At 40.8% G+C, this 25,548-nt stretch overlaps 1 protein-coding gene across 3 annotated transcripts; it reads right to left on the bottom strand.

Moving 5' to 3' along the window:
- Window positions 1–81: 81 nt before the first annotated feature.
- On the bottom strand, window positions 82–24,146 carry LOC113154223 (transcriptional enhancer factor TEF-5). 3 transcript variants are annotated; one of them, XM_026348292.1, is made up of 15 exons: window positions 23,988–24,146; window positions 23,511–23,665; window positions 12,690–12,945; window positions 6,371–6,435; window positions 5,845–5,907; window positions 4,310–4,321; window positions 3,289–3,414; window positions 3,099–3,142; window positions 2,866–2,922; window positions 2,349–2,413; window positions 2,077–2,213; window positions 1,666–1,839; window positions 841–984; window positions 561–713; window positions 82–263 (listed from the first exon to the last, which is right to left on the bottom strand). In XM_026348292.1, exons 3-15 carry the CDS (start codon window positions 12,811–12,813, stop codon window positions 150–152), a joined length of 1,278 nt encoding a protein of 425 aa, XP_026204077.1. In that variant the 5' UTR covers window positions 12,814–12,945; window positions 23,511–23,665; window positions 23,988–24,146; the 3' UTR covers window positions 82–149. The 3 variants fall into 3 exon arrangements, with proteins under 3 accessions (XP_026204077.1, XP_026204079.1, XP_026204078.1); XM_026348294.1 differs by lacking the exon at window positions 2,866–2,922; XM_026348293.1 differs by lacking the exon at window positions 4,310–4,321.
- Window positions 24,147–25,548: the final 1,402 nt, after the last annotated feature.

Raw genomic sequence — 25,548 nt, 5'->3', positions numbered from 1 at the left:
CACACTTTTAAAGCTTTAAAATGTGTCCTTGTTAGTTCGGTCGAGCATTGTTTGAGTGTTTTTGTAGTTTTTCCTGGATGGTTGAGCTGGTTGAAGAGAGATTGTGTCACGCTTTCATCTGGTTTTTCCAAAACCTCCCTGAAGAGCTGTTAGTCTTTAACAAGTCTGTAGACATGATACTGAGCTCCGTGTTCACTCGTGGAAACCTCAAAAACAAACGCTATACAGAGCAAGGTCTCCTGGGTGTCACGGTTCGTCACCACCTGAAGAGAAAAGATTAAAGGAATTGTTTAACAACTGAATTGAATAAACTTTCAGTTCCCTATCATACGTATGTACTGTAAATTTCCAATCAGTATAGATGACACATTGTAGTCTGAAGGGAGTTTACTGTATGTGTTGTGTTTCCAATGTTTTGTGCAAATGTAAGCTAACCAGCTGCTGGCTGAAGCTTCGTATTTACAGAAATGAGTTGTGTTGATCACATCATACATTATAGAAGATGTACATTTCTATATAACTGTTCTGTTTACAATCTGATAAACATGACTGTGTGTTACCTGTAGGATAGTGAAGTTTTCAAGAACACTGTTCATCATGTATTTTTCAGGCAAATGTTTGAGTTTGTGGATAAAGTTGATCATGTACTCGCACATAGGAGAGCGGTGGATCCTGTAAACACACTTTCCTCCCTCTAGACGGGCATACTCGGTCTGCAACACACACAGGAGAGACAGAAAAACAGAAATCAAGCTTGAGTTAGGCCAGCACCATCTACAATCTGGTCGGTCTTGTAATAATTGTGCTTGTGAGGATGCGTCATAATAGTTTGTGTTTTACCTCTACTTTTTCGACAACCTGCTTGCCAAATGAGCAGACCTTGGTCGAAACAGTGATTGTCATGTTCTCAATGCTGCCGTACTGGCTACTGACACCGTAAAAAGAGCCAGGACCATCCTGCATGCCGCTGCTGTTCAGGTCCGCCTGCAGATGGCACACATTTTCTCACATTAGTGATGATCATTACATGATTTTACACAAACTCTAACAAAAGCACCTCATGGCATGTGAGTCGTCAAGTTGGAAGATATAATGTTTGCTTCTTCTTGAGACTAGATGTTGAGGGACAACATATTGAGTACACAGTCTATGGGGCAGCACGATGTGTGTAGAGACAGAAAGAATGAGAAATCCAGTGGACATGATGAAGCAATACATTGTGAAATGACCCATCTAAAGATAAGTACCTATCTTATGAAAAGGAAGTGGCTTGCATAAGCTGCTACTGATTCTCACTTGCAAAGTGTGAAGTTGTGAATAAAAAAATAAAAAAAAAACACTAACTATAATAGCCTTGTTGTCAACCCTAACATACAGTATGTCCAGAAACTACTAGAAACCCTTAACATGTTTGGGTTTTTCTTTTATTTTGTCTGTAATACATCACAATTAAACATCGGTAGCATTTATTAAAAACTACATTTCTACAGTTGGTGATCTGATTTTAATGGTGGATGTTGGAACTTGGTTGGTTATTTTCTTCTATTGATCTACAAGATTGTGCATATTGTGGATTTAAAGTTTTCGTTTTGAAATTACATTAAACATTAATTTAGAAAAATTGGAAGACAAATGCACAATAAAAACACGAGGATGACAACCCACCCAGAATTTAACCAGGAAGAAAGCGTTCTGAGGGCCTTTCTCATAGAGCTCTTTGAGTCCACCCTTCTTCTCAGGGAACTTGTCGTAGATCTGCCGGATGTCCACAGCCTCAAGGAGTGGGTCACTGTAGGAGGGGTTGGTCTGCCCAATGTGGACAAACAGATGTTTGCTGTACTGCAGTGGACAGAGATAGAAGAGAGAAGGTGGGTCGATGTGATCATCAACTACATTATCGGTTCAGCACCAAACACCAACTAAAGATGCTGCTGTTTTTACCCTTTGTTAATAATTTTTCCCTTATCAGTGTCATTCATTACTAAAATTACTTTTAAAAGATTCTCTGTAACTAATAAGCTTCATAGCATTTAGTTTATTCCCATATATGAAGCCTTATTGTAATCTCTGACTCACATTGTCGGGGTCTCTCTGGACCTCCATGAAGGCTGAGTACTCCAGCATCCGCAGCTTAGAGGAGGCGATGGTCCGGTCCTGCCACACTGGCACTGCAGTGGCAGTTGGTGCAGGAGGAGGCGCCAAGGGCTCATAACCTGAATAGCACACACACAAGAGTAAATGCAATACCACCAACATATTGGTATTGGCAATTCAATCAGTCCACCCTTAACACAAATTACGGCTTATTTTCTTCAAGGTACTCTTTCAGATTTCTTCTTCATACTCACTTGTTATGGGTTGTGGTACTGGACCTGAAAGGCTTGGGTATGGTGGCTGTACAAAAGGTTTGATACTGAAAGATAACGAACGGCATCATGAGTCAGAGACATATAAACAATGCAGAGACATCATAAGGGCAGTAATCGTTTTTTGTGTTTGGCACAAATGGGTCTATTGTAGTTCTTTTCTGTTAGTATCAAAGTGTAAGCATGTGTTGCTGCACCAGCTAGGCGTAAGTCCACCTGCTTCACTGCTTGTTAATGATGCAAAGTAGCATTGTTTGTTTTGGATTTTATTGAAAAAATTGATTCATATTTGTATATAAGTTTGGTGCTTTTACACTAAGCTCAAGATGTCAAACAAAGATTTTTGTCCCTATTCTGTTTTCCTCAATCAACTTTGAAGCAGTTTATTTGCCTGGTGGTGGTTCATATCAGTGCAGGAAACATACAGTACAACACAGTGTAGAACAATAGTTAGTGCCGCTTTGTGCCCACTGTGGGACTTTGGCTAGGGGGAACTTACGCATGGCTGGTGCGGCCAAGCCCAGGAGTCCTTCCCGGGTTGAGATCTAGAACCAGCCTGGTGTGCAAAAACGTTATTTGTTAACCATGCCCTACAATATCCACGTGACATTAACCCTAACTGCCTCATTTACTCTCTCATTCAAGCATTTACTCATCTCACGTGACAGTATCTCTCTTTACAAATCACAGGGTTTCCCCACTGATAATCTTGTGGGATCAGGGTTTACTCACTCCTGAGAGGGTCCAGGCTGTCCTGGGATTGTAGCAGGCCAGAACTGGAGAGTAAATAAAAACAATAAATTGTTGACTCAAATTAAATGTTGCAAAATCCAAAGTAATATTTCATTATATTGAATCCAAGCAACAACCACAAAATGTGGTTACAGGCTGTAACTGTATGAACAATTAAAAGAGGTCTCACTCTGGTTGATTGATAGGGGGCAGGAGGCAGCGGTGGAAGATGATTCTTAATCATACTCGGAGAGACGATCTGAGCGGACGAGAGTGCTGCCATGTTCTGCAGGGCTTTGTCTTTAGAAGCCTGATCCTATAGATGGACAGGAACAAATGGCATCAACCACAAGGTGGAACCATAACCATACACAATTATCTACTCCTGCAGGACTGTAAGATCCTAAATTATCACAAGAAAAACTGTGTCTGAGTGGTATTCTCTACATATCACTACCACTAGATATGACAGTAGTAATATGTCTTTATTTGCAGTTGTGAAGCATATGAATTGAAAACATTTATTTATTCATTCATTCAAATTGAAAGAGCAGCTTAACAGACTACAGCAAAGAGAAGCATGGAGACAATAAAGCAGCATCACCCCAGCAGTATTTAAGCTTTGGTCACAAGACAAATTGAAGATCAGTGTGTTATTAGGATCACCACAAGGAAAAAGAGAATGATGAGAGAGCATTAGCTTAGAATGCAGTTTTGCATTTGCAAGTACCTCTCTACCTGGATGAAAGTGGCACTATGTATGTAAAATAAGTAGCACGTAACCGTGGTGCGTGACACCGTAGATGATTTACATGATTTACAAAACAAAGCAATATTAAACTTTTGGTTTAATATTTCAACCTTTTGGTGTAACTCATGTTTTTAGGGAGAATACAGTTCACCTAAATTAACTATGACTTTAAAGGAAAGCTGCCTCAGAAGGTAGACCCCCAATCAAAGAGCGAAACCTTGTGCAAAGCAAGTGAGAGTTTTTTTTTTTTTTTTGGCAAAGACGGAGGGGATTGCTCTACATAAGGCAGGATGTGCAGCAGTGTTGTGCTCAGAGCATATTTCCTAAGCATTGCTTCATTATAAGATAGCAATGTAATGGGACGACATGCCAGCAGGGGGCCATAGCAAGGGGACAGTGCACTGGTGGTGCCAAACAAAGGCAAGGAGGGAAGCATATTACACAAGTCAGATTCACTTACCAAATTCATCGCCTGAATCAAAAAAGAGAGAAACCATTAGTGCTGTGCAGTACTAGTATTTAGGATTTATTAAGTTTTTTTTTTCCATAGTGTAGACATGGTTTTCAACAACTCAAAATTCATACCACGAATGACAGTTTAATAAACGGTTTAATAGCTCTCAGGGATTGGGGCAAATGTGGGACAACTTTCAGGAAAAAACAAACTTCTGAAAACCAAATTATCCTCATATTTAGGAGTGGGTGTTTTCTTTATTTCATCAGGCAGCATCGGAATGATGACTATCTTTATATTTAGTATATAATAAAAGATTTTTTCTCCTAGAACTGGATGAAAACGATGCAAATAGGAAAAGTTCAAATCGCTAAAGGTGTATTACTTCACACACCTTCAACATTATAACATCACTGGATCATGTTTGTCAAATGTTGTGAGAAAGAGACATTGAATAAGGATGACAGTATCTGAAAAGAGTATTATAAAGAAGTTATGGAGGGAAGTTATGGCTCACTATGAATAGTTGTATAACTTGTGTTTAAGATGACGTTCCTTCTTTACTACGCTACTTCCTAGTCTATTACTCTTCAAAGTTTGTGGATGTTTATCAATTTCCTTGTAGGTTATCACACTATGTCCAACTAAGTGGACTAAAGTGCATATCGCATCTTTGAAAAGATGGATCATTAATGTATGGGAAATGCAGCTGCAGATGTTTACGTCAGTGTTTACATGCATCTGCATTATGGGCTCTATATGTGAATATGCAAAAACAGAGGCAGTCAAAACAAGTAAAAAGCAATTATATGATGATAACAGTGAAGGATTATTCTTAACTTGTGTTGTTTCATAGAAGACATTACACAATGACACATTAGAGAAACTAAGAGGAGCAACTAAAAAGTAAAGTCGAGAGAGTTTTAGGGGAAAGGGAAGTCTCAGAGAAGTACAGTATGCTGCAGACGCATTGCGGGTACAGATAACAGGTAGGGAGCTGAAGCATCATGCAGCTAAATGACTTTTCACTCAGCATGTCATAACAGCATGTTTAGATAAACTATAATACTAAGATTTTAGGTGTAAGATTAAATACTACTAATGCTCCTCAGGCTTACAGTACAATAGAAGTTAAGTGTCTGTTTGCTGCATGCACGGCACAAAGCAGGACTGTAGCTACTCCTAATCAATAAATGTTCCTCGCCAAGCTTCTGTCCACTTATCTAGTAGGAACTGGCCTTGCATCAAAGCAAAGACTGATAATATGCACAAATGAACTGGTTAGTGCAAAGCCAAGCTTTTACCAGCCCCGCTGAGCCCGCGGTGAAGCGCATACCTTTAGCTTTGACTGGATCTCGCGAGATTTTCTCCGGGCGAGAACCTGCAAGTGGCTAGAAACCTGCACAGAAGAATAGCCAAGAGAAGAGAAGATGAAAAGGAGACAGGAAGAGAAAAGACAAGGGAAGAAAGAGAAAAGCCGTAACCAAGGAGGAAAGAGACGCCCAGTCAGTGTTGCCGGGTGGCAGGTTGTTTACACCTACCTTTATACCCGCCTGGTATTCGCGAACTTTCTTCCGCGCTAACACCTGTATGTGACTAGACACCTAAAAGGGTGTGAAACAGTTTTGAGCATAAAAACACAACATGCTCTCAAATGCATGCACACAACTTGCCTCCAAGGACACACACATGCACAAAGTAGGAATTCTTGTGTATATGCAAACAATAACAATTTAGTGAGTTTAAGGCTGGAGATATTCGATATTTTTCTTATTAGGACCAATGTCCTGCTGTCATAAATACTCACTAGAGCACCAAATGTGTATTTATCTATGGATCAAAGCAATGCACTATTTACTCCAGCTGTACTAGAGTGGAATTGCCATTATACTGTCATACTGCTGTGTTCAGATGTAATGGTTTTAACTAAACATGAGGAATTTTAAATCCATTCATAAGTTGTTGTTGCTCTAATGGACAATTCTGTTTTTTCTTGGAGTATCAGTAACACAGGCTCAAATCAAGCATGGTTATTCAAATTCAAATCACTCTTTAAAACTAGTTTACCTGTTTTCTCGTGCGGGTCTTTCCTGTCCTCAGCTTTATGTACCTTGCTATCAATTCATTGCGACCTGCAAACCAAAAACATTAAATAAGGTCACAAAACAGACGAACAGAAAAACAATATACACACACAAAAAAACATTAAATAGAAAGTATCACGTCTAGATGAATGATTATACTCTAAACTGGACAGAAGGTGGCACTGTAGTTATACCACAAATTCATGTCTCATGTCAAAAAACCAGTGACCTTTCCCAGAGATCCCCAAATCCAATGCAAACACACTTTTGTCACGATTCACAGGCCACAATAACACCTCTGTTTCCTACGAGAGACCTGCATATTAAAGTGTATTTTATTATTTAAAATAAGATACGTTTATGTTGATTTCTTTTTTCCTCCCCTATAGTTGTCAATATCTCATTTCACACTTCCTTATTGTCTGCTCACATGGCCCTGTAGCCTAACTACAGAGAGTGCTTAGAAAACAAAACCATGTTTTTAATGACATAACATCTGCTCTCGACATTCTGCACAAACAGGTTGTGCAGAGAATAGACTTCTATTCTGGGCTTTCATAGTCCCCTTTACATTCAGTACGGAGCATGTGCTTCAACAAGCGCTGCCTTCTCAGCACAAGTACAGCTGGGATGAAGTGAAAATCATCTGTAGCCTATGAGAAGTGCAAAAAACATTATTATGTTGTCTCATGGGAAAATCAGTCCTTCAGTCTTTTTGGTTCTTTTTGTTGCCAAGTCACGCTTACTGGGTTTCTGTGGCTGAAAATTGGGCCAAAGGGAGAGGTTGAAGCGTTGTATCATTATTATGAATAATGACCTGAAGTCTTCTAAATATGCTGACAGAAATTTTCACCAACGAAAGCTGGTCGAGATATGCTGTCTTAACCACAAACAGATACACACAATAGACTGTGTGTCTAGGAAGTCAACAGTTTAACAGCTTTCAGTATCCAGACACATAATGACAGGAGAAACAAGCACTTGGCCTCCAGAAGGCCCTGGTTAGTGCAATTACCATAAAAGTACTGCAGGCCATCTCCTTGCAGCACTCACCGTACTCTCCAACCAGTCATCCCGGCGGTTGGCCAACAGAGCAGAGCTCTGAGCACTGTCTGCCGATACTGAGGTAGCCCCTCCCCTTCTTCCCTTGGCTGAGGATGGACACGCCTGCTCCAGCGCCTCCGCATTCCTAGCATTCCTCTAAGCCTGTCACATCTGTGCTAGCCAGTCTGATTGGCCTGGGCCTGCGAACACAGTCAGAGCTCAGGCGAACACACACATGCTCGTATGCACTTCCAGCTCCGGCAGAAGCAGAGGTTAGAGCCGGGGTGAGGGACGTTGGATTCGAGTAGGGGGGTTGTTGGTTAAAGGGGCAAAAGGGGCAGCTGATGCAGTAACTCTTGGAGGAAACACAAAGCCATCACTGTCTCTGCCAACAACTGCCACCTGGCAGCAAAGCAGCCCGTTTTCCCAAAACAACACCACTGTGTGACCCCGCTCGCAACAGACAGCAACACCTGCTGCCGACCATCCCAGCAGAGGATGGCAGAGAAAGAACAATGCCAGTTCGACCCCCACCCAACTGTCACCCTCAATCTCTTTAGCTGAGGTGCAGAGAGGGTAAAGCATCACACTGTCCCAACCTCAGAGCCCTGCTATCAGTTTCACAGAAACAGAACCTCTTTGCAAAGGATTATATGTTGAGATACAGGTGCTGCTAAATGAACTTGTTGATGAGGCAAGCCCAGGATTATCCAGAGCTGGTTCAGCCGTAGGTTCACAGCACACTTTCAAAATAAAATCAAAGTAAAACCAAACAATCTGTTTTTACAATTAAAGTGGCTATATATGTGATAAAATATAGGAGAATATATATTTTCTGTTGCTCATTTGTTGAATTGTGACGTTTTGTGGCTGTTAGCTGACGTGATATCTCCAGGTTTTCCACAACTGACTGACATTTGTGATATTTTAACCAGCAACAATGCATGACAGAAAATGAGGAGCTTTGCAGCACACAGGGCCAAAGATTTTTGAAGAACTGAGGTCACAAGCACCACATCCTTCATCCACCACCTCAAGATTTTACAGCAAACCATGAAAACCATAATATAAAATACTTTCTGAGTAACATAATAAAAAAAGCACAACAAAAAGAAATCCCACAACTTTATTCAGTGGAGGGAAAAATAAATAAATAAATAATGTATGGACATGCACATTTTATGTACGATTAGTATTTCTGCCTGGTTTGAACAGTGACCCAACAGGACAGGTTATATTAGTTGACCATATTTGAGACACACTGCTCTCACAAAGCCTGAAGGATAAAATATCAAGGACATGATCTCAGTGTCATCAGTCTACAGCCTGGCAGCCAAGAGTTGCTCAGACTTGACCTGGTGGGGGGTCAGAGCCACACAACAGGGGTTTATGACAGGTGCATACAAACAGATACAGACACACTTGTACAATCCCATACACAGCCTCAATTATTCCCTGTCTCTTATTTCACCCACACTCGCTGTCTTTCAGTTTCTCTACCCTCTTTTCGAGCAGCTTACGAGTCCCTAGTTGATTGCTCAACACCCACAGAGATTGCTGTAGGCTGCCATTCTTAACCTCTTCCCTGACAGAACACGCCTATCTTTTTCTTTTACTACATGTCCACTGGAATTTTCCACTTCCACGCTAAGATAATGAGCTAAAAGGTAATCTCTCTTCACCCTCCTGTACCTCTCCTCCCCCACCTCCACCCCATCGCTCGCCCGTCGTGTTTTCTGCTCTGCCTCTCTCGTGTACCCATTCTCCACCCTTCTCTGCCCTCCTCCCTTCTTATAACATCGAGGTAATCCTAAATTGCTAACACACTGCTCAGCCATGACTGAAAACATTCCTAACATCTCAGTGAGGGGGCTGACAGGGAAGCACCAGGCCTGCTCAGTCATCATTGCGGGCCTCTCTGTCCCGTCTGTTATACTGTTAAATACATTTTGTTTCACAACGCTCTACATGCACTGAACCTGGAGCTGATTCCTAATGTGACATTCAAAGGTCAGAACAGGCACAAGTCTCCCTCTAGCACTGAAATCTTTTTTTTTTTTTTTTACTAGTGATTTGCAGTCGTGACAGCTGCACGACCCGAGAGAGAGAGAGGCCGTGAGGTGTGTGCTTGGGGTTTGACACACCTGTCAAGTCTAGAAAACGCAGGTTGCAAGGCAACATGTCAGCACAGCCCTAAAGCAAAACAAGACAGGTCACATTTTTTTACTTATGCATTTTCTGAAGATACTTCCTGTGAACTTAGGTGTACAATGTGCCAACAGTTTGAGTCTACCATGACAAACATCTCTGAACCGCAGTAATTCTTTGGATGTTTTACTTTCCGTGAGTTAAACTTCAAAAGACACCGCAGATAATCACGCACTGTACCAGTGAATTTTAACTAGGAGTGTGCTAATTATCCTCAGGAAGAATATGACTGGAAAATCAAATAAATCTAAAGTTCACCATTTTGGGAAGCAGCCAATTTTATATTCTAGGTTTGTTAGGTGCAGTTAGCTTAGCTTTGCATAAATACTGGGGCGACGTGTAGCTCAGCTGGTCGAGCAGTCGTCTATAAACCTCAGGGTCAGTGGTTCCTCCTGGCTACATGTCGAGGTGTCCTTGGACAAGACACCGAAACCCCACAGTAGCGCTGTCATCTACTGCAGCTGTCCCAACAACTATTTCCCCAAGGGTTTAATAACGTTTGTCATTTTATTCACTCATTATGTGCTCGACAATTTCTCGGCTGAAGGCAGTAACTTCCTGGTAAAGCACCTAACAAACCTGTTCTAATGCAAGATATAACTTTTAATTTAATGAGCTTAAGAGGAACTTGCAAATGCATTTGTTTTTTATTTATTATCTAATTATTGATTAACTTCTGAGAGTTCTAGTACAGTTGACTAGTTTAAAACACTTAGCATGTTATAATATAATACACATTTTATAAAAGAGCTTTGACATCCATTGACAGATTTTCTTTAACATCACAAACTACAGTTTAGCCCCTTTAAGTGTTTTTCATGTTCAGAAACAACCGGGGTGATTATTAACATGTGTGAATTATTAAATTTGAGTGTTATTTTCCTTTGAACTCTTTATCACCCCTGAGCTGCGTAAATGACTGGCAACGCAGCTGGGAAGTCTAGACAGGTTTGCAGAGCAAAGAACACACATGTACTGCATAAAACAGTGCTCTCGCTAATGGGAATTTGCAAAGGTTTCCCAGCAAATAATAAAAAAAAAAAAATAAAAAAAAGAAAACTGGCAGAAAAAGTGGAATTCCCAATGGAAGCGATGACATGCCTGCATTTGAAGGCCACTGGGAGTCTGGGACTGCAAGGTAGACTGTGTTACATACAGTGCAATTGTTAACATTCCCCTAACCTCACGTCAGGGCAGTTTTGAGATGTCTGATGTAATCACCTTGTGAGAAGGCTTCTTCTGGGGCATGCCTTGGTTCTGCCAGCACAGCCTTAGATGACTTATTGTAAATAGAGACGGTGTTTAGTGCTCTAGAAAAAAAACAGGCCTCTTAAAGGGGTCCTGACAATTTGTTGCTAAGGGGGCAGGTTTATGCACAGACTGCTGCTTTGTTGACATTCTCATGTATAAGACACAACACTGCCCTGCTAAACAGGGCTGAGTTATTTAGTTTTAAATTTAGGCATAACTGCTCATTTATATTTAATGTACATAGACTAGAGTCATTTTGTACTTCTGTGTTCAAGCATGTGCCATACAAACCAAAATGGTGATAATTAAAATGTAATGTATGTCATACTCGATCACTACAGTAGTAGTCAAATACATCAGAAATGCTAAATCAATTCTTATCATTTGCAAAAGAGTTTAATCCATCTTTGCATTTGTTTTTCTGTTCTAGAAACGCTGCAACAGCGGCAGAGTTATCTCAGGTATGAATAACCAAATGTGCATGACGAATGAGAGGGTGAGATTCCATCTTGGATGCATCACGACAAAAGAATCCCATCTGACGCGAAGCGAAGAAAAGCCAACCCAAAAGCAGTGCTTTAAAAACAAACACTAATGCTTTTAAAAAAGACAGTCTGTCTGAGACTTTGGTGGCAATGAATGATGGTTTTTGCGGTTACACTGAAGTCAGAATTGATTTCAAGTTTTTCAGACAAGATGGACAATAATTAAAGGGTAGGAACTTCTTACAAAGCATGGTTTGAGTTACGATGGCGAAAAAAAAAACATAATTTCACAAAACCAAACAGAGGTTTGTTGAGGACAAGGCCAAGAAAAACAGTGAAGAAAGCAGCTCAATTCCCGTCAATCAACATTTATTACTGTTCAGCAAAATGTCTAACTTCAAATGCTAAATCTAATTAGCAGAGCGTGCGCTGTCTCAACAATAAGAACGGGAAAGCGGGTTCGAAATAATGAATCACAAATGTGTTCAATTTCTTACACCTGGATGCCAGTGAACCAAAGCTCCAAAGCACTTGCCAACTTATCCATATGGAGTTTTTTCAAGACATTAAGGGCTCAACACCTGCAATTTAATGAACACACTGCAGGAAACAGCATAACTATTCTGAAACCATGTGCATGTTTAAAACCTTTGACAGAACAACATCCCGATGGGGTGTTTTTGTTTTGAGTCTTGAATCCCGCTGTGCTAATTATTGCTGATTTAACCGAGCCATTCAGCATCAAACGCAACACTTCTCTAGAAACCAGCTTCAACCAGTCACCTAAAGGCAAAACTCTCCCAGTGTTATCAGTGTGGGAAGAAACAAACAAACCAAAAGAAAAAAAAAAAAAAAAACTAAGAGCAGGTTTTGCAACTGAAAGCGTCGTGAGGAAGAGAAGGAGCCATAAAACAGTGGGCAAGCAAACAGGCTGTAAAGAAAAAGACAGGTGTAAATCAAGCAGAGAGGAGCTGAGATGCTCTCAGAACAGCAATAACCAGCTCTGAGAGTGCTGGTGCGACTGGAAGAACCTGCTCCTGGGTCACAGCACAACAGGCTGAGACTTGTTAAGTAGGACTCTGCGTGGTAAGAAAACATTCACCTCTGTGTCGAAGCTGTGAAATCAGTGCAGTCAAAAAAAAAAAACCTGCTTTTCTCCTTTCTTTTTAGGACACTATGGTGGATGTTTGTTTTCTTTCAGCCACAAATCTTTGTGGAATGGCTGGTTTTCTCATTTTTGCGCATTCATTATAGAAGTGATTTCCATGTAATGGCTGTTCTCTTATTCTTCTGGCTGTTACCCAGTGTACTCACCATACATTTTTCCCTCATCTGACAGGATGATTTTCCTTCTGCCACAGGGTGGGTAGATGGCAAGGGCCTCCTGGAAGCTCTGCTCAATATCTGGGCTCCACACGCCCTCAGCATCCCCGTCCATGGTCTTGTCTTCATTGTCCCCGTCCAGCCCATCTTCTGGGCTACCGTTGGCACTCCACTCGTTGGACGCAATGGTGGCGGCTCCCCCTGGGCTCAACCCCGAGCCCCAGTATCAAAGAATCTGTAGGAGGATCTGTGGAAAACATGATACAAGATGTTTAGATGTTTTCATTCAATGCATGACACCGAAACAATGTAAGACACCACATGTGACGCAAGCCGTCAGCCTTGGTTGGCCTGAAAGCAAGTTAAAGGATAAGTTTGGTGTTGTTATTGTGACCAAAAAGAATTATCTGTGTAGCCAAAATCTGATTTAGTTTATTTCCCTGTGAAGTAATGCCCCGTTGTTGTGTATAAATGATTAAAACCCCATCAGTGGATGACTAATGACATTCTTTATGACAGGATAATTGTTATTTCTTTTGTGTTATATACACCATCATGCTGCTGTTAAAGCTTGTTTGCAGCAAATCGCACCAAATCCATAGCTCAAAATAGTCTCCAACAAATATTTCTAGTTTGAGTATCAAAATACTTCTATGCTATATTTGTCACTTATGTTTAAATATTTATGGCCCCGACAGAAAGGTTGTGGCTTTCAGTAATAAAAGCAAAATAACAAATATTATTATATTCCCTATACTTTAAGGATATATTGTTTATCCAAAGGGAAACAATCACAAAGTCAGGCCTCATTCAATATTTTCCCTAATCAAAAGCATTCTTATCTGCTTCAACCACAGTTTGTACAGCTGCCGGATATTACAGGTGTTGCAATACAAAGAAAGTCAGTCAAGAGAATAAGTAGCAGCCAGACCAAATTCCATCTCAGTTTTGTAGCCAGATTTATGCTGAATGATTGAAAATACCAGCACAAACTGGCCGTATACATTTTAGTGAGGTGGCCACAGCTAGAACTGCAGGTCATCGAATCAAATCAAGTCAGTTTGATATGACCCAAAATCACAAATTTTCAAAGGGCATGTTGAAAAAGTGTCACACCCAATAACTACAGACACTTGTACTGAGTTTGGCAAGAATGTGGAAACCTGAAAACCTTTGATGTTTGTGTTGAATGACCAAATTTCATTCATTCATCAGAGGTCTCAGCATTCATCTACAGCAGCTTTAGACAACAGGTCAGCACAGTGAATACATGTCTCACATTGTGTCCTTCTATTGAATTTATGATACAATGACCATAATATCCGGAAAATGTTTTTAACTGGTTGTCAGTAGGATCAATAGAATACAATTATTATAACTGTCTGTATTTATGAATAATTATACATCCAAAAAATACAATTATTTATGTAGCTGCAAAGAAAGTTTGTGTAAACTACAGTTAATGATCAACTTGACTTAAGAACATCATTCTTCTATAGGTCAAAGCTTTGGCTTCCTTTTACATTTTCTTTATTACAGTCGTTAAATTGGTATGAATAAACAATGCTAACTGTAATCATTACTATAATTTCCTCGATTTTATTTTTCTGAAATGGCCAAATGAATTCAAGATATTCCATAAAACAAAGTTTAAAGACCTCACTAATCAGTACTGGCCTCAAAAATTCTTGTGGTCTGGGAACTGTGTCCCAATGTGGTTGGCTTATGGCTGACTGCAGGCGAAGATCTTAAGTATTTTTCAAGCTGCCTTTTCAGCATTGTGTTGTTTCTGAAATGGAAGTCTATGAGGTAACTGTGAGACTCCGAGGATGCTCCTATTACTTCTTCAGCATTTCTGCAGATGTTGACAGATATCATGTAACAGATCAATATAGAAATGTGTGTTTCAGTGGATAAATTGCAATCATCCAATCAAATGTACAATTATTTTAACTTTACCTCTGAAGAAATCTGACAAATAATATTGAAAAATATTTTAACTCCCATGTGAATCAATAAACATGGCATGAAAGAAAACCTGCTTTCTCTGCTCTGTCCATCTGTTATTATTTGAAAACATTCAGACACGTGAATTGTGTAGTTACACCGAACCATCCAAAAACCACAAACTGCTGAAAAGGCCGAGGTGGAGGATTAGTGATGCTTCCTTTCCCTCCACATCATCGTTTAGAGGAATTTACAAGAGATCAAAGGCGAGTAGCCCGGTATTAGTATGTGCTTCCATAGAATTGAACCCAAATGATAGTTTGACAAATATCCACAAGTCAAGCTGCTAATTTTAGCTGAGAGAGTCGAGGTTAGGGTGGATGATTTTCAACAGGGTCATGGTGTGAAAGCTCAACACTGAAACTGAGCACTCATCAGTAGCTCAAGTGATCCATCTCAGTCCTCACAGATCCCACGGCTGGATCCCCACCCGTGCCTCCCAACTACATATGAATAGAGTCAGGGTTAGTTTAACTGTAAGAATAAATGATACTTTACAAAGTGTCCTCGGTGTCCCAAAGACAGAAACCAAAAAAGAAAGTATTTTATTAATGAATGCACAGGTGCTGAGAGGCAACAGCTACTGGAAAGATGGGAGAGTAACCAAAAAACTTGTGGCACAATGAGGGAGGAAAGGGCGGTTGCTCTATTGTTTATCTCCAATTATAGGAGAGAAAACACAGCAAACCTCCTCTGCACAGTGAGCTGTTAAGAGCAGCAAAGGACGCTGTGTGTAACACACAGATCTGGAGCTCCGGCGCTCCGAGTGCGAACAAGAGAATGCTCAAGTGAGGTACAGCAAAAAAAAGAGGCTCTCCTCCGATAGACGGGCCTGAATTCCAGACATGTCCTTATTAAGAAAGGGCTGTGAGTGCTCACTGTTTCGCCTTCTGCCTCCCTTGTGTCAACCCAACACCCTCCCTCCTCCGCCTCCCCCCTCTCCACCCAGCACTCAGAACGTCTCTACCCAAATAAGGACAGGAGACCAGGGGATGTGTGCATGGGAGGAGTGGGTGGTGGGTGGGTTGGTTGGTTTGAGAGCAGAGGGGGAAAAGGGGGTGTGTATGGGGGAGGCGTCGGGGCGGTGGGGAGGGGGGGTGTTGGGGAAGGTGGGGGGTGTTGTCCAATTTAGGCGTCCACTTTCGGGTTTGGAAAACAGTGGGATTGTTCCAGCTGGAATGCAACATCAGCAGTGAACATGCTCCCGCTTCGTGACGTTCAGAGCTCGAACTAGAGGGAGAGCATTGTCAGCGGAGCCGTTTTTCAATACATCCTCCAGTGGAATCACAGGATTCAAATCAGGACCACGCTCATGACTTCATGATGAGTGGTACATAAAGTTACAGGGACAGTTTTAAGGACTCAAATGCAACAACTAGTTTGACGATTGCACAGAGCACATTATTTGCAAAGAAAAGCAGTAAGCAACATTGATTAATTTATCATTTACAGTTTTCATTTTACAGTTCCAGCTTCTCAATAGTAAATATCGCTTACAAAGTTAAGAATTATGTCCCCATCCATTGGTTTTAGACTGGGTGATCAAACAAAACAATGGAAATTTCACTTTATCCTTTAAGAAAAACTAATTATTTTCTAAACCTGTCTATTTTATATACCACACAATTAGTCAAAATCACCTGAATGCAGGGTATTGAATAGTGCTAATAATTATCAGCTGCAGCCTTGGTTTCAAGCACAAACCTGTCTGTGACTCCTTCAGGCCTTTGTCAGATGGGAGAGTTTATTACATATCTTGACTGAATGACATGCAGCTCTCACATTTAACACAAAAATGAGGGACACACCTCCCCTCCCACTTTCTGGGAGTCAGGCCACGGGACTCTGAGACCAACATGCTACAGAATTCCAATGTGTAGCAGGAATGTAAATAACCCTGCAAAGCTATGCTCCTCTCGAGTTCATTCAAACGGCGCCATTCATGCCCCAGAATCCCTTTTCCCATTTTCCCAGCACAGTGATCACCTTGCAGTCTGTTTTCAGCAGTCGGCTTATCTCTGCTCCAGCTCCATCTATGAACCGAACTGAGTTTGTTAGCACCCATACTACATTTTCTTCTTTCTTCCCAGACGGGACTGTGTGTGGTGAAATGACCCAATGAATTCCAGTAATTCTACTGAGTCACTGTCAGGCCGCTGGGTCACATGCAGGAAAGCTGTCAATACAACCTAAATCAGGAAAGGGATTCCAACACCGACATTTGTTTAGGTGCGTCACAGAATGTAGGAAATCCCTTACAAACACCTACAGGCAAGAACACAAACACAGTCCTAGTGTTTCCGTAATATCAACTTCACATTTTATAGGTGAGGATTTCTATTGTTTTACACTGGTAATTTTTATTCCTCTATTTTATTATCCACTAAGCATGAGATCATTTTGGTACACTCAGATGGACCAACCAGATGGGTTTTTACTTACGCAGTGGAATTCAAAGACCTTGAATCAAAATGACTCTGTCATGTCTCCTATTTTATTTTTTTACGGCCTGATGGAAACATCTCTTCTTCAGTACACTGGTGGGAAAAGAACATTTGTCGGACCTACTGACGTTTAAAGACTAAACAGAATGGGTCATAGAAACGTATTCAGAGGCTAAACGTGGCACCATGAGAGCCATGCCACCGAGTTAAGGAAAAACCAGTTAGACACAGTGTGTGTGCACTAGATAACTAATAGGTGGTACATTTATTTATTTAAAATGTTGCTGTTCATTTCACATGTTATTAGTTTGATTCTCTAGTCCCACTTACGTGTTTCCCCACTTGGTCTGCGGTTTCTCACAGAATTTCAACAGAAACTGGCTTCTTCTCTTAAGCAACAGCCAGAGAAACTTTTATTTTAATGATGTCAAAATGCCCTGAGCTAGATGCGTAAAAGCAATCTTTTTGATGTTACTCGTTAAAATGCTGTAAATACCAGAAGGAACACAAAAAACAGCACATGCATGTGTTTTCTCAGGTCCGACAGAAAGGTCAGTGCATTTAACACTGTGGGACCTAAAGAATCAAATGGCATTTATATACATCTTCACCACTGGAATGACATGCTCTGTAATAAAGCAAAAATAACATTAACATTGGGAATATTTTGTTGAGGTGCTTTAAGAACTGTGCTTAGGTGCATCAGTTTTGTTTATTTTATTTTGTATTGGCTTTAATAGGTCAGCATGTTGACTTCTAATGACATTAGATAAGAAAGATAGATAGACGTGTCCTCTAGAGCTGGTAGTGGGTTTCAAATTTAGTTATAAATAGAAATAGATATTAGAAAAATCTAAATCTAAGAAGTTTTTTGTTTGCTTCCTTTGTTAAATATGTGCTAACACACTGAAACAGTTACAGCATATAATAAAAATTTTCTTTTTTAAATGTATTATTATACATTTGGGGTCATGTTTATGGTGGCTAATAATTTGTATCTTTGCTCTTAAGTTTCAGTTAAAGCTTCCACCAGACATCTCCTAACTTTGTCGATCTTCTTTTTGGAGGCAGTGAATCTGGGCTTTAGGGCTGAAAATGGAAGAGAGCTCAGGGCAAAAAGAAGATAAAAAACAAAACAAAACTGCAGAGTAGGTACGTATGATACCTCTCCACGTATTCATCATTACAAGCATCCTGTTCCAGATTACACATAGTCACGTTTTCTGTTATTAATGTAAAAATACTGATTAAAGCATCTTTAAGGTGACGATTGAAACACAGAAAAACAAGGAATTTCTATTACGGGTTTTGATAATACGTATTGTTTATATTATGTACTGTTTTCAGGCTAAATGTTGATTCGCACACAAACACTATGTGGAAATCAACTTCCTTCATCTGTCCACAACCTACCATGACTCAATTTCACTGACTCATGTCCTAAAGCAGATTGTTAACAGATTTCCTTCAAATCTGTCTCTTCCACTGTTGATCTATCAAGGCTGTTGTGTTTGCTTTTCTCTCCATCTTTGCCCGCTGGCAGTATGTATATATATAACCCCATCTGTTTGCTAAGTGATAAACAAGATTTCTTCCTGTCTTTAAAAAGTCTGACTTTGTAAAGTTGCTGCAAGCTTCATTCTCAGGGGAGAAAAAAGGCAGTTTTCATCTGGATGGAAAAAAGTCTCCTTTCTGACCCCCAACAATAAACATAATTTATGAATGCAGCCAGCTTAGCGTGGACATCATTGGTGTTTGGACACTTGTTGGCAAAGAACAGACCCCTGCTGGCAGTCAAAAGCCCTCCTGCTTAGCTGAGAGTTAAACATACCTTCACTGGACTGAACTTTTACACGCAGTAAAAAGAAAAAATCCACCGCCTAAAACTCACATCTTGTTAAGGCTGAAGGGTGCTCACAGATGTAGAGCTCTCTCTCTGTCACCCTGAAACCCCCTCCACACACCAACAGCCACACAAACACACACTTGACAGGGGAAACAACAGGACTTGGCGGCAGAAGGAGCAGCTGCTCTCTAAGGTCAGATTACAGATAAAGAAAACATTTTAGGTTCCAGTCCAGCAAAGCTGCTCTCTGACAAGAACTGGAAGTGCTGCCTTATACCTCCTGACACAAATACACACGAGCAAATGTACATGTTTATGAGTATATAGATCCTTTATGGTTTACGGGATAAATTAAATACAATGTGCTGGCATGAGAATGGGTCTGTCTGCGCAACATTTGCTGCAGACACCGCTGCCTTCCTCAGACTTATGAAAGATCGTGCCCCATCTCCCAAAAATCACAGTCACCACCCTCCCCTTTCCCTCCTGTGTTTGGCCCTAATAAATTCTCTCCAGCTCCTCCAATAACTTCCTCCTACTTCCTATCTGGCACGGTGCTCAGGAAACAATCAGAGCTGAGAGTGAGAGGAGGGACGGACGGCCAACAGCTCACACGGCAAGAGGCAGAAAGAAGTAGAGCAAAAAGTTGAGAGGCACACACACAACACATGCACCCCTTGTCAAGACAGATGCATGCCCATGAAAAACAACAATGCAAGGAATGAACGTTCTCTTTTTCTGTGTCAGAATCGTCCGACTTGGAAGAAATTTCAAGCGTTTACGCCATAAAAACCACCACATGTGACCCTTATTTGTTGTTTTCTTGTAAACAAATGACACAGAGTGGAAACAGACTAACACACTCTGAGGTAAGAGGAGCTTACTGGTTTCCTACGTGAGTCACGGTGAGGATCAGGCAGATAAATAACAGCACACGTCGAGCCAGAGTATGTAAGAACATAAGGCCTGATTCATTCATTCGTTGCTCTCTTTTAAAACTGGATGCTCCTGGCGATGCGGTCTACCTTGAATTGTCACACTTTCAGAGAATTAAGCCTTAATCCAGCTGAAGAGGGAAAGACTGACACAAAGAGACGCGAGTGTGCCAGAGTGCTTTTTTTTTTTTTTAACAGCCTGAATCAGCATTTTAATCGGAAAATTTCCAAGGAACATAGCGGAGAGGCCATTCTAGCCTGAATTGGTCATTTTGTGGTGAGGGGAGCGGTTTGAAGCCATAATCTGTGAAACCTTTAAGACATGCATAACTTTGCAGCAGAATGCACCAGCCAATAACTCATCTAACCATATAAATTGTGGAACAAGGCATTTAAAGCAGCCGCGGCTTTCATCAGGGCCACATAGAGGGGCTTTTTACAGGGGAAAAATACAATTAGACATGAAAATCTGAGCCAGGGTCAATACTTGTTGCGCTGTCGCACGTTCAACGCATGCACACGCACTCAAAAAGGTCCGACCATGCTCAAACTCACTTGGACACCTGTGCTGTTTTAGATTACTAACACCCAAAAGAAATAACTCTGTGCTAAAGAAGGAGATCAACCCACAGCTCCAAACACTCTGAGCACAGGGATTAAAGAGGTTTCACATGAGTGCCCTTGGGTCACTAGAGCTCTAGTGCGACACACAGGCCACACACGCATCTCTGAAACACCAGACGGGCCCAGTGTGAGAGTGAGTCTACTGTTATCTCTAATGGAGGCTGGAGTGGCCACAGACACTGACACACATACTCTCACTGACATTTCTTTCCGAGCTTCTCCTCTTTAGAACATTTTTATGTGGAACATCACTGAAAACAATTGGTCGCCACAGAAAGAACAACTGAAACGTTTTGCAACTTGGGGACAACTGACACAAAGACTACACTGTTCTAGGCCACTCCCTGGCTCCTCCCCTGAGTGGTCTGAACAGGAGGCCAGAAAGCTTATGTGTGAAAACCGCATGGTTTGGAGGATATGTAAGCATGTGCAGTGCATTAGCGTGAATACAATGTTGATAAATGGGACTCTGAGAGCAAAGTAACCGGTATATGTTTAAAGATATACTTGATTAAATTGGGTTGCAACCCCTTACAGTTTGTTTTCTTCTTCATGAGCTGTATCACTGTAATAAATCTCTCAAGGCACAATACGATCTTCATCGCGATAACTGCGCTCTTTAGCCCAACATCTGCTAGTGAGGGTCAAACTGCATATTGTCATCAATGTTCTTCTGCTGAAAGCTGCAGGCTTTTCTCTGAGGCCTCCTGTGTGCTCACCACACAGTTATAAGTGGTATTTGTTCAGATCTGGGTTGACAGAGGGCTAAGTGTCCACCATTTGGACTAGCACTTGTGAGGATGGTGCTAAAAAGCAGGCTACACAAATGGGCAGAAGCTCATTAGCCATTCTTCTGTGGGTTTAACACAAACGGGTGAAGCTGCCGCTGACAAACGGTCAACAGACCTGCATCCAAAGTAAACACTCTCCAGTGCAAAGAAAGGATGTGCCTCAGGACCGGAGTGAGCAGAATACTACATGTTATCTGGAAAATCCGCAGCATCTCTACAGTTTGATTACACATCTTTAAAAATCAAAAAAACATCATAAAGTTAAAGACTGTTTAACCCTCATCAAGAGAACACATGCTCATTAACTCTTCTCTCTGACAAACAGCCTGAAGGAAAGCAGCTGGAGAGAAAAAAGAAATGAGAGAAAACGACCACTTTGAGGGGATATTACCCCAAGTAATCTAATTGACCTCCGTGACACGGGTGAGGTTGTAAAACTTTCTCCTTGAATTTAAATCTCACACAAGCATTTATGCTGAGTCCACAACGACTGAGAAACATGAAGTATGTTCGAGGAAAAAAAAAAGACCACATTGTACATTCGAAGGCCTGGTGCGTTCATGCTGCATGAAAACAATGAGGGGGAATCTGTCGGAGCAGCAGAATTCTTAATCCTTTCCAGACTTACCCATCAGCATTGAAATCTATTATTAGGCATCTTGGCGTGTCTCATTTACCAAGAGCACATTGTTTGGTTGTACTGGCTGCTTGTTTCATTTCAGAACATCGTTTCCACATGTTAATAGAAAGTAGCTCATATGAAGGGCTCAAACTGTAGATTTGGCCTCTCAACCGTGACCCAACATGACCAACTGGAAAAAAACAGCTTGGCCTAAAATATCTGATCATCCTTTTAATCAGAGTTGCACAATAGATTGTGACACAAACAGACAGTTTCTTGCTTCAAAAACCTCATTAGGCGTCTTTAAATTTACCAAAAACAAAAAACCCACCCGTCTTCTTTAAATTTACGGTCACATGGATAACAGACGGAGCAGTAACAACTGCTGCAGAGCTTTGTTTCCCCACAAATCTGGTGAAAATCTCTGAGAATATATAAAACATTTACCGGCATGATATTTCATTTCATAAGTTTAGGGACCGCTGCACAAACCCACACTAACAGTTACCAAAAAGAACCATTAACACATTATTCAGCTTGCTGTAACTAACCTGACGGACTGCATTCTGCTGTTTAGACAAACCTGTTGACTAGCAGTGATTTAAGGCTGCAGCTCATGTGACCGTACAAATTTAGGATGAAGGAGGTGCTAAAATGTCGTCTCTAACCGGCTGAAACGTTTGGCACTGTCAAAAAGTTACCAGCGCCTGAGCTAACAACACAGCCCGAGAGCAGGTGTGAGCTGAGTTGGGCCTCATGTAATTATACAATTAGCCTGCATACATATCCATGCATCTCAGATCCTCACCTATGAATTATGTATTTAGTGGGACTTTGCAGAGTATCACCACATGTCCTATGTGTTGGCTCAAAATAACTTGTAAAGGAAATAAAGATATTTAAACAGATGCTGTAAAGTCATTTAAATGTTTATATATGTATTATAGAGTTTTAGTAATGTACATATTATTACACAATAAAATGTCAGGTGAAAGATTTTAGAAATTAAAATATATCAACTCATACACATTCCTGAATTTACCTGAATTTTGTTCTTCTTTAAGCTGTAAGTCACATTTACTCCAGTTGAAATGTTAAAATTATGTGTAATTTCCACCCTGTATTTACTTTCTATTTGCCTGTACCATTGTAAATCTGATGGGTTTAACTTTGTGCTTCATATTGTTCAATATATCCATGTGCATGTGCAGGATGTGTTCATAAATAAAGTCTGTGTATGTATTAAAAAATTGAACAAGTAGATCTAAATGTGTGAAAGTGTTTTATTTTCTAATTTAAACTACATAAATTTAAAAATGAGGAATTTTCAATCCCCGAGTGCCACTGTTTAAATATTGAACCCACTCCTGATTTTAAAGCTGTAAAGAAATTGCAGTTGATGTTTTAGTCTTATTTATGTCCTTCTAGCAGTTCTAGTATTTTCTCATTTATTTCTTTGAATTTATTTTTCCCTGTCTTGCTGGAAACCAGTAAACCTGCTCTGGACTTCTTTGCGGACGAACAGCAGCTGAACTTGTCTCACCTTTGGGTGATGCACAGGTCCAGACCAGACTGTGGAAGTTGTGTGTATTCCTCAAAATCGCTGTTGTGTGCCTGTCTCCGTGTCTGTCGGCAGTCTCTACAACTGTTGAATTCCCCTTGAGGAGCGACGCTGGAGGAGCTGGATCCAGGTATGAACTGTGCGACACAGAAAACAAACATATTGGCCCAGATCTCTGCTGTCAAAAGAAATGCTATTTTTCAGTGAGCGCTCTGCGGCTGGAAACAGGATTGTATAGAGTGTGTCAAAGATATCCCTGCACCCTGGGAAAGTCAAACACAATAGACTATCAATCTGCAAATGTTTTCTTCCCTCCCAACGCAGGGAGCTCCACGGAAAAATGTAAAAAATGACAATGATCTGAAAACTTCACCGAGTCAAGCGGCATGAAAAAACTCCTCAGGAAAAAAAAAAAAAGAGGCTCCAGACAGAAAGAGGAGAGATTTGTGGAGAACTCACCTTTTTATTCTGGCAGTCACCTTCTTCTGTTCAATGAAGGCAGCTGGTCAATTTAGGAACTTTGTTATAATTTGGCGCCGAGCAGTTTTCCGTAATATTTCTCAGAGGTTTGACAGTATAAGTGGAATGTTAAGTATGACTTTGGTATGAAATCAACGCACTACACTGGAAAACGAAGGGGGAGGGAGGAAAAGACAGAGGAGGAGCCACTGGTGCGCGTCAATCAACAGGCTTGGGGGGCAGGGACTTCACTGCAGGACCCGCCCCCCACCCCCACCCCCATCCCACCACCCCCCCCACCCCCAACCAAACCATAACCAGTAAGTGCAGCTTCCTGCACCAAAAAACTGTCCCAGTGCTGTGAAATGATCATGTTCCTGTGAGACAAGGACGAAACAAAAACACATCCATACTGAGGAGAAGACTGACAGCCGCTGGAAGTTTGTGTTTTACTATTCTGCTGCAGTTTTGTAGTGAAGTTTTGATAACAACGTCAGGAGCTGAAGGGAAACATGACATTACATCGTTACAGCGAGAAATGATATGGAACGGGATTGTTAATGAGTCCTGCGTCTAGATCGAAACACTAAGCTCCTGCCAAGCAACGATCAGTTCAGTTTCATTCTGTTTGACTTGTGTCAACCCTAAGTGCTCGGCTCACGCAGGCTGACAAGACACCATAAATATAATAATAATAATAATAAACTTCAACATTACATTACATCAAAAAACATCACTTCCCATGCTGTACAAATAAACTTCTCAAATCACAATTCAAGTTTCTCGTAGTTGTTTTTAATCCAATTCTACAACAAACCAACAAACTTTCAGAGTGATCACTCCAGTTGTCATAGTCTTTCCGATTCCAAACCGTTTTCATAGAAAAGGGAAAGAAAAACATATAAAATATCTATGTGTATGCATTGGACTAAACACTCCTAATTAGCCTCTCTCCACTGGCTCCAATTTAAAATCCTTGTTCTTACCTACAAAGCACCAAATAATCAAGCGCTATCATATCTTAAGGAACTCATATCATCAACCGTATCATCCAGAGCACTTTGTTCTTACAGTGCAGGTCTACTTGAGGTTCCTAGAGTTCCTAAAGTGTAGAACGGGAGCCATGACCTTTAGTTATGAAGCTCTTCTGCTGTGGAACGAGCTCCCAGTTCAGGTTTAGGACGCAGACACCCTCACTGCTTTTAAAGAGGGTTTCAAACTTTCCTTTTTGATTAAGTTCCCTGGACACATGAAACTCCTCCTTATTGAGACCTTTATACTTCTATGTTTTTTATTTTTACTTTAAATTCTTCAGAGGGTTCCAAAAACAGTCTACTAAATAGTTCATTCTAAGTCATACTTAGTGATTATTTATTGAATAAAAGCTTTACGTTCTTGAAAATGTGTGCATGACAGTAGAGAAAACTTATTCCTTGAACACATCTCCATCCAGCAACAGCTCCTTCTGTTGGACAACAGCATGGTTGCATTGTTTAAACAGTATATGTATTTATTCACCACTGGCACAATGGAAGCAGAACTACTGTATATACAGAAACTG

The sequence above is a fragment of the Anabas testudineus genome, chromosome 5 (genome assembly GCF_900324465.2).
Source record: "Anabas testudineus chromosome 5, fAnaTes1.2, whole genome shotgun sequence".
Taxonomy (NCBI): domain Eukaryota; kingdom Metazoa; phylum Chordata; class Actinopteri; order Anabantiformes; family Anabantidae; genus Anabas; species Anabas testudineus.
This window is presented reverse-complemented; position numbering and strand designations above follow the sequence as displayed.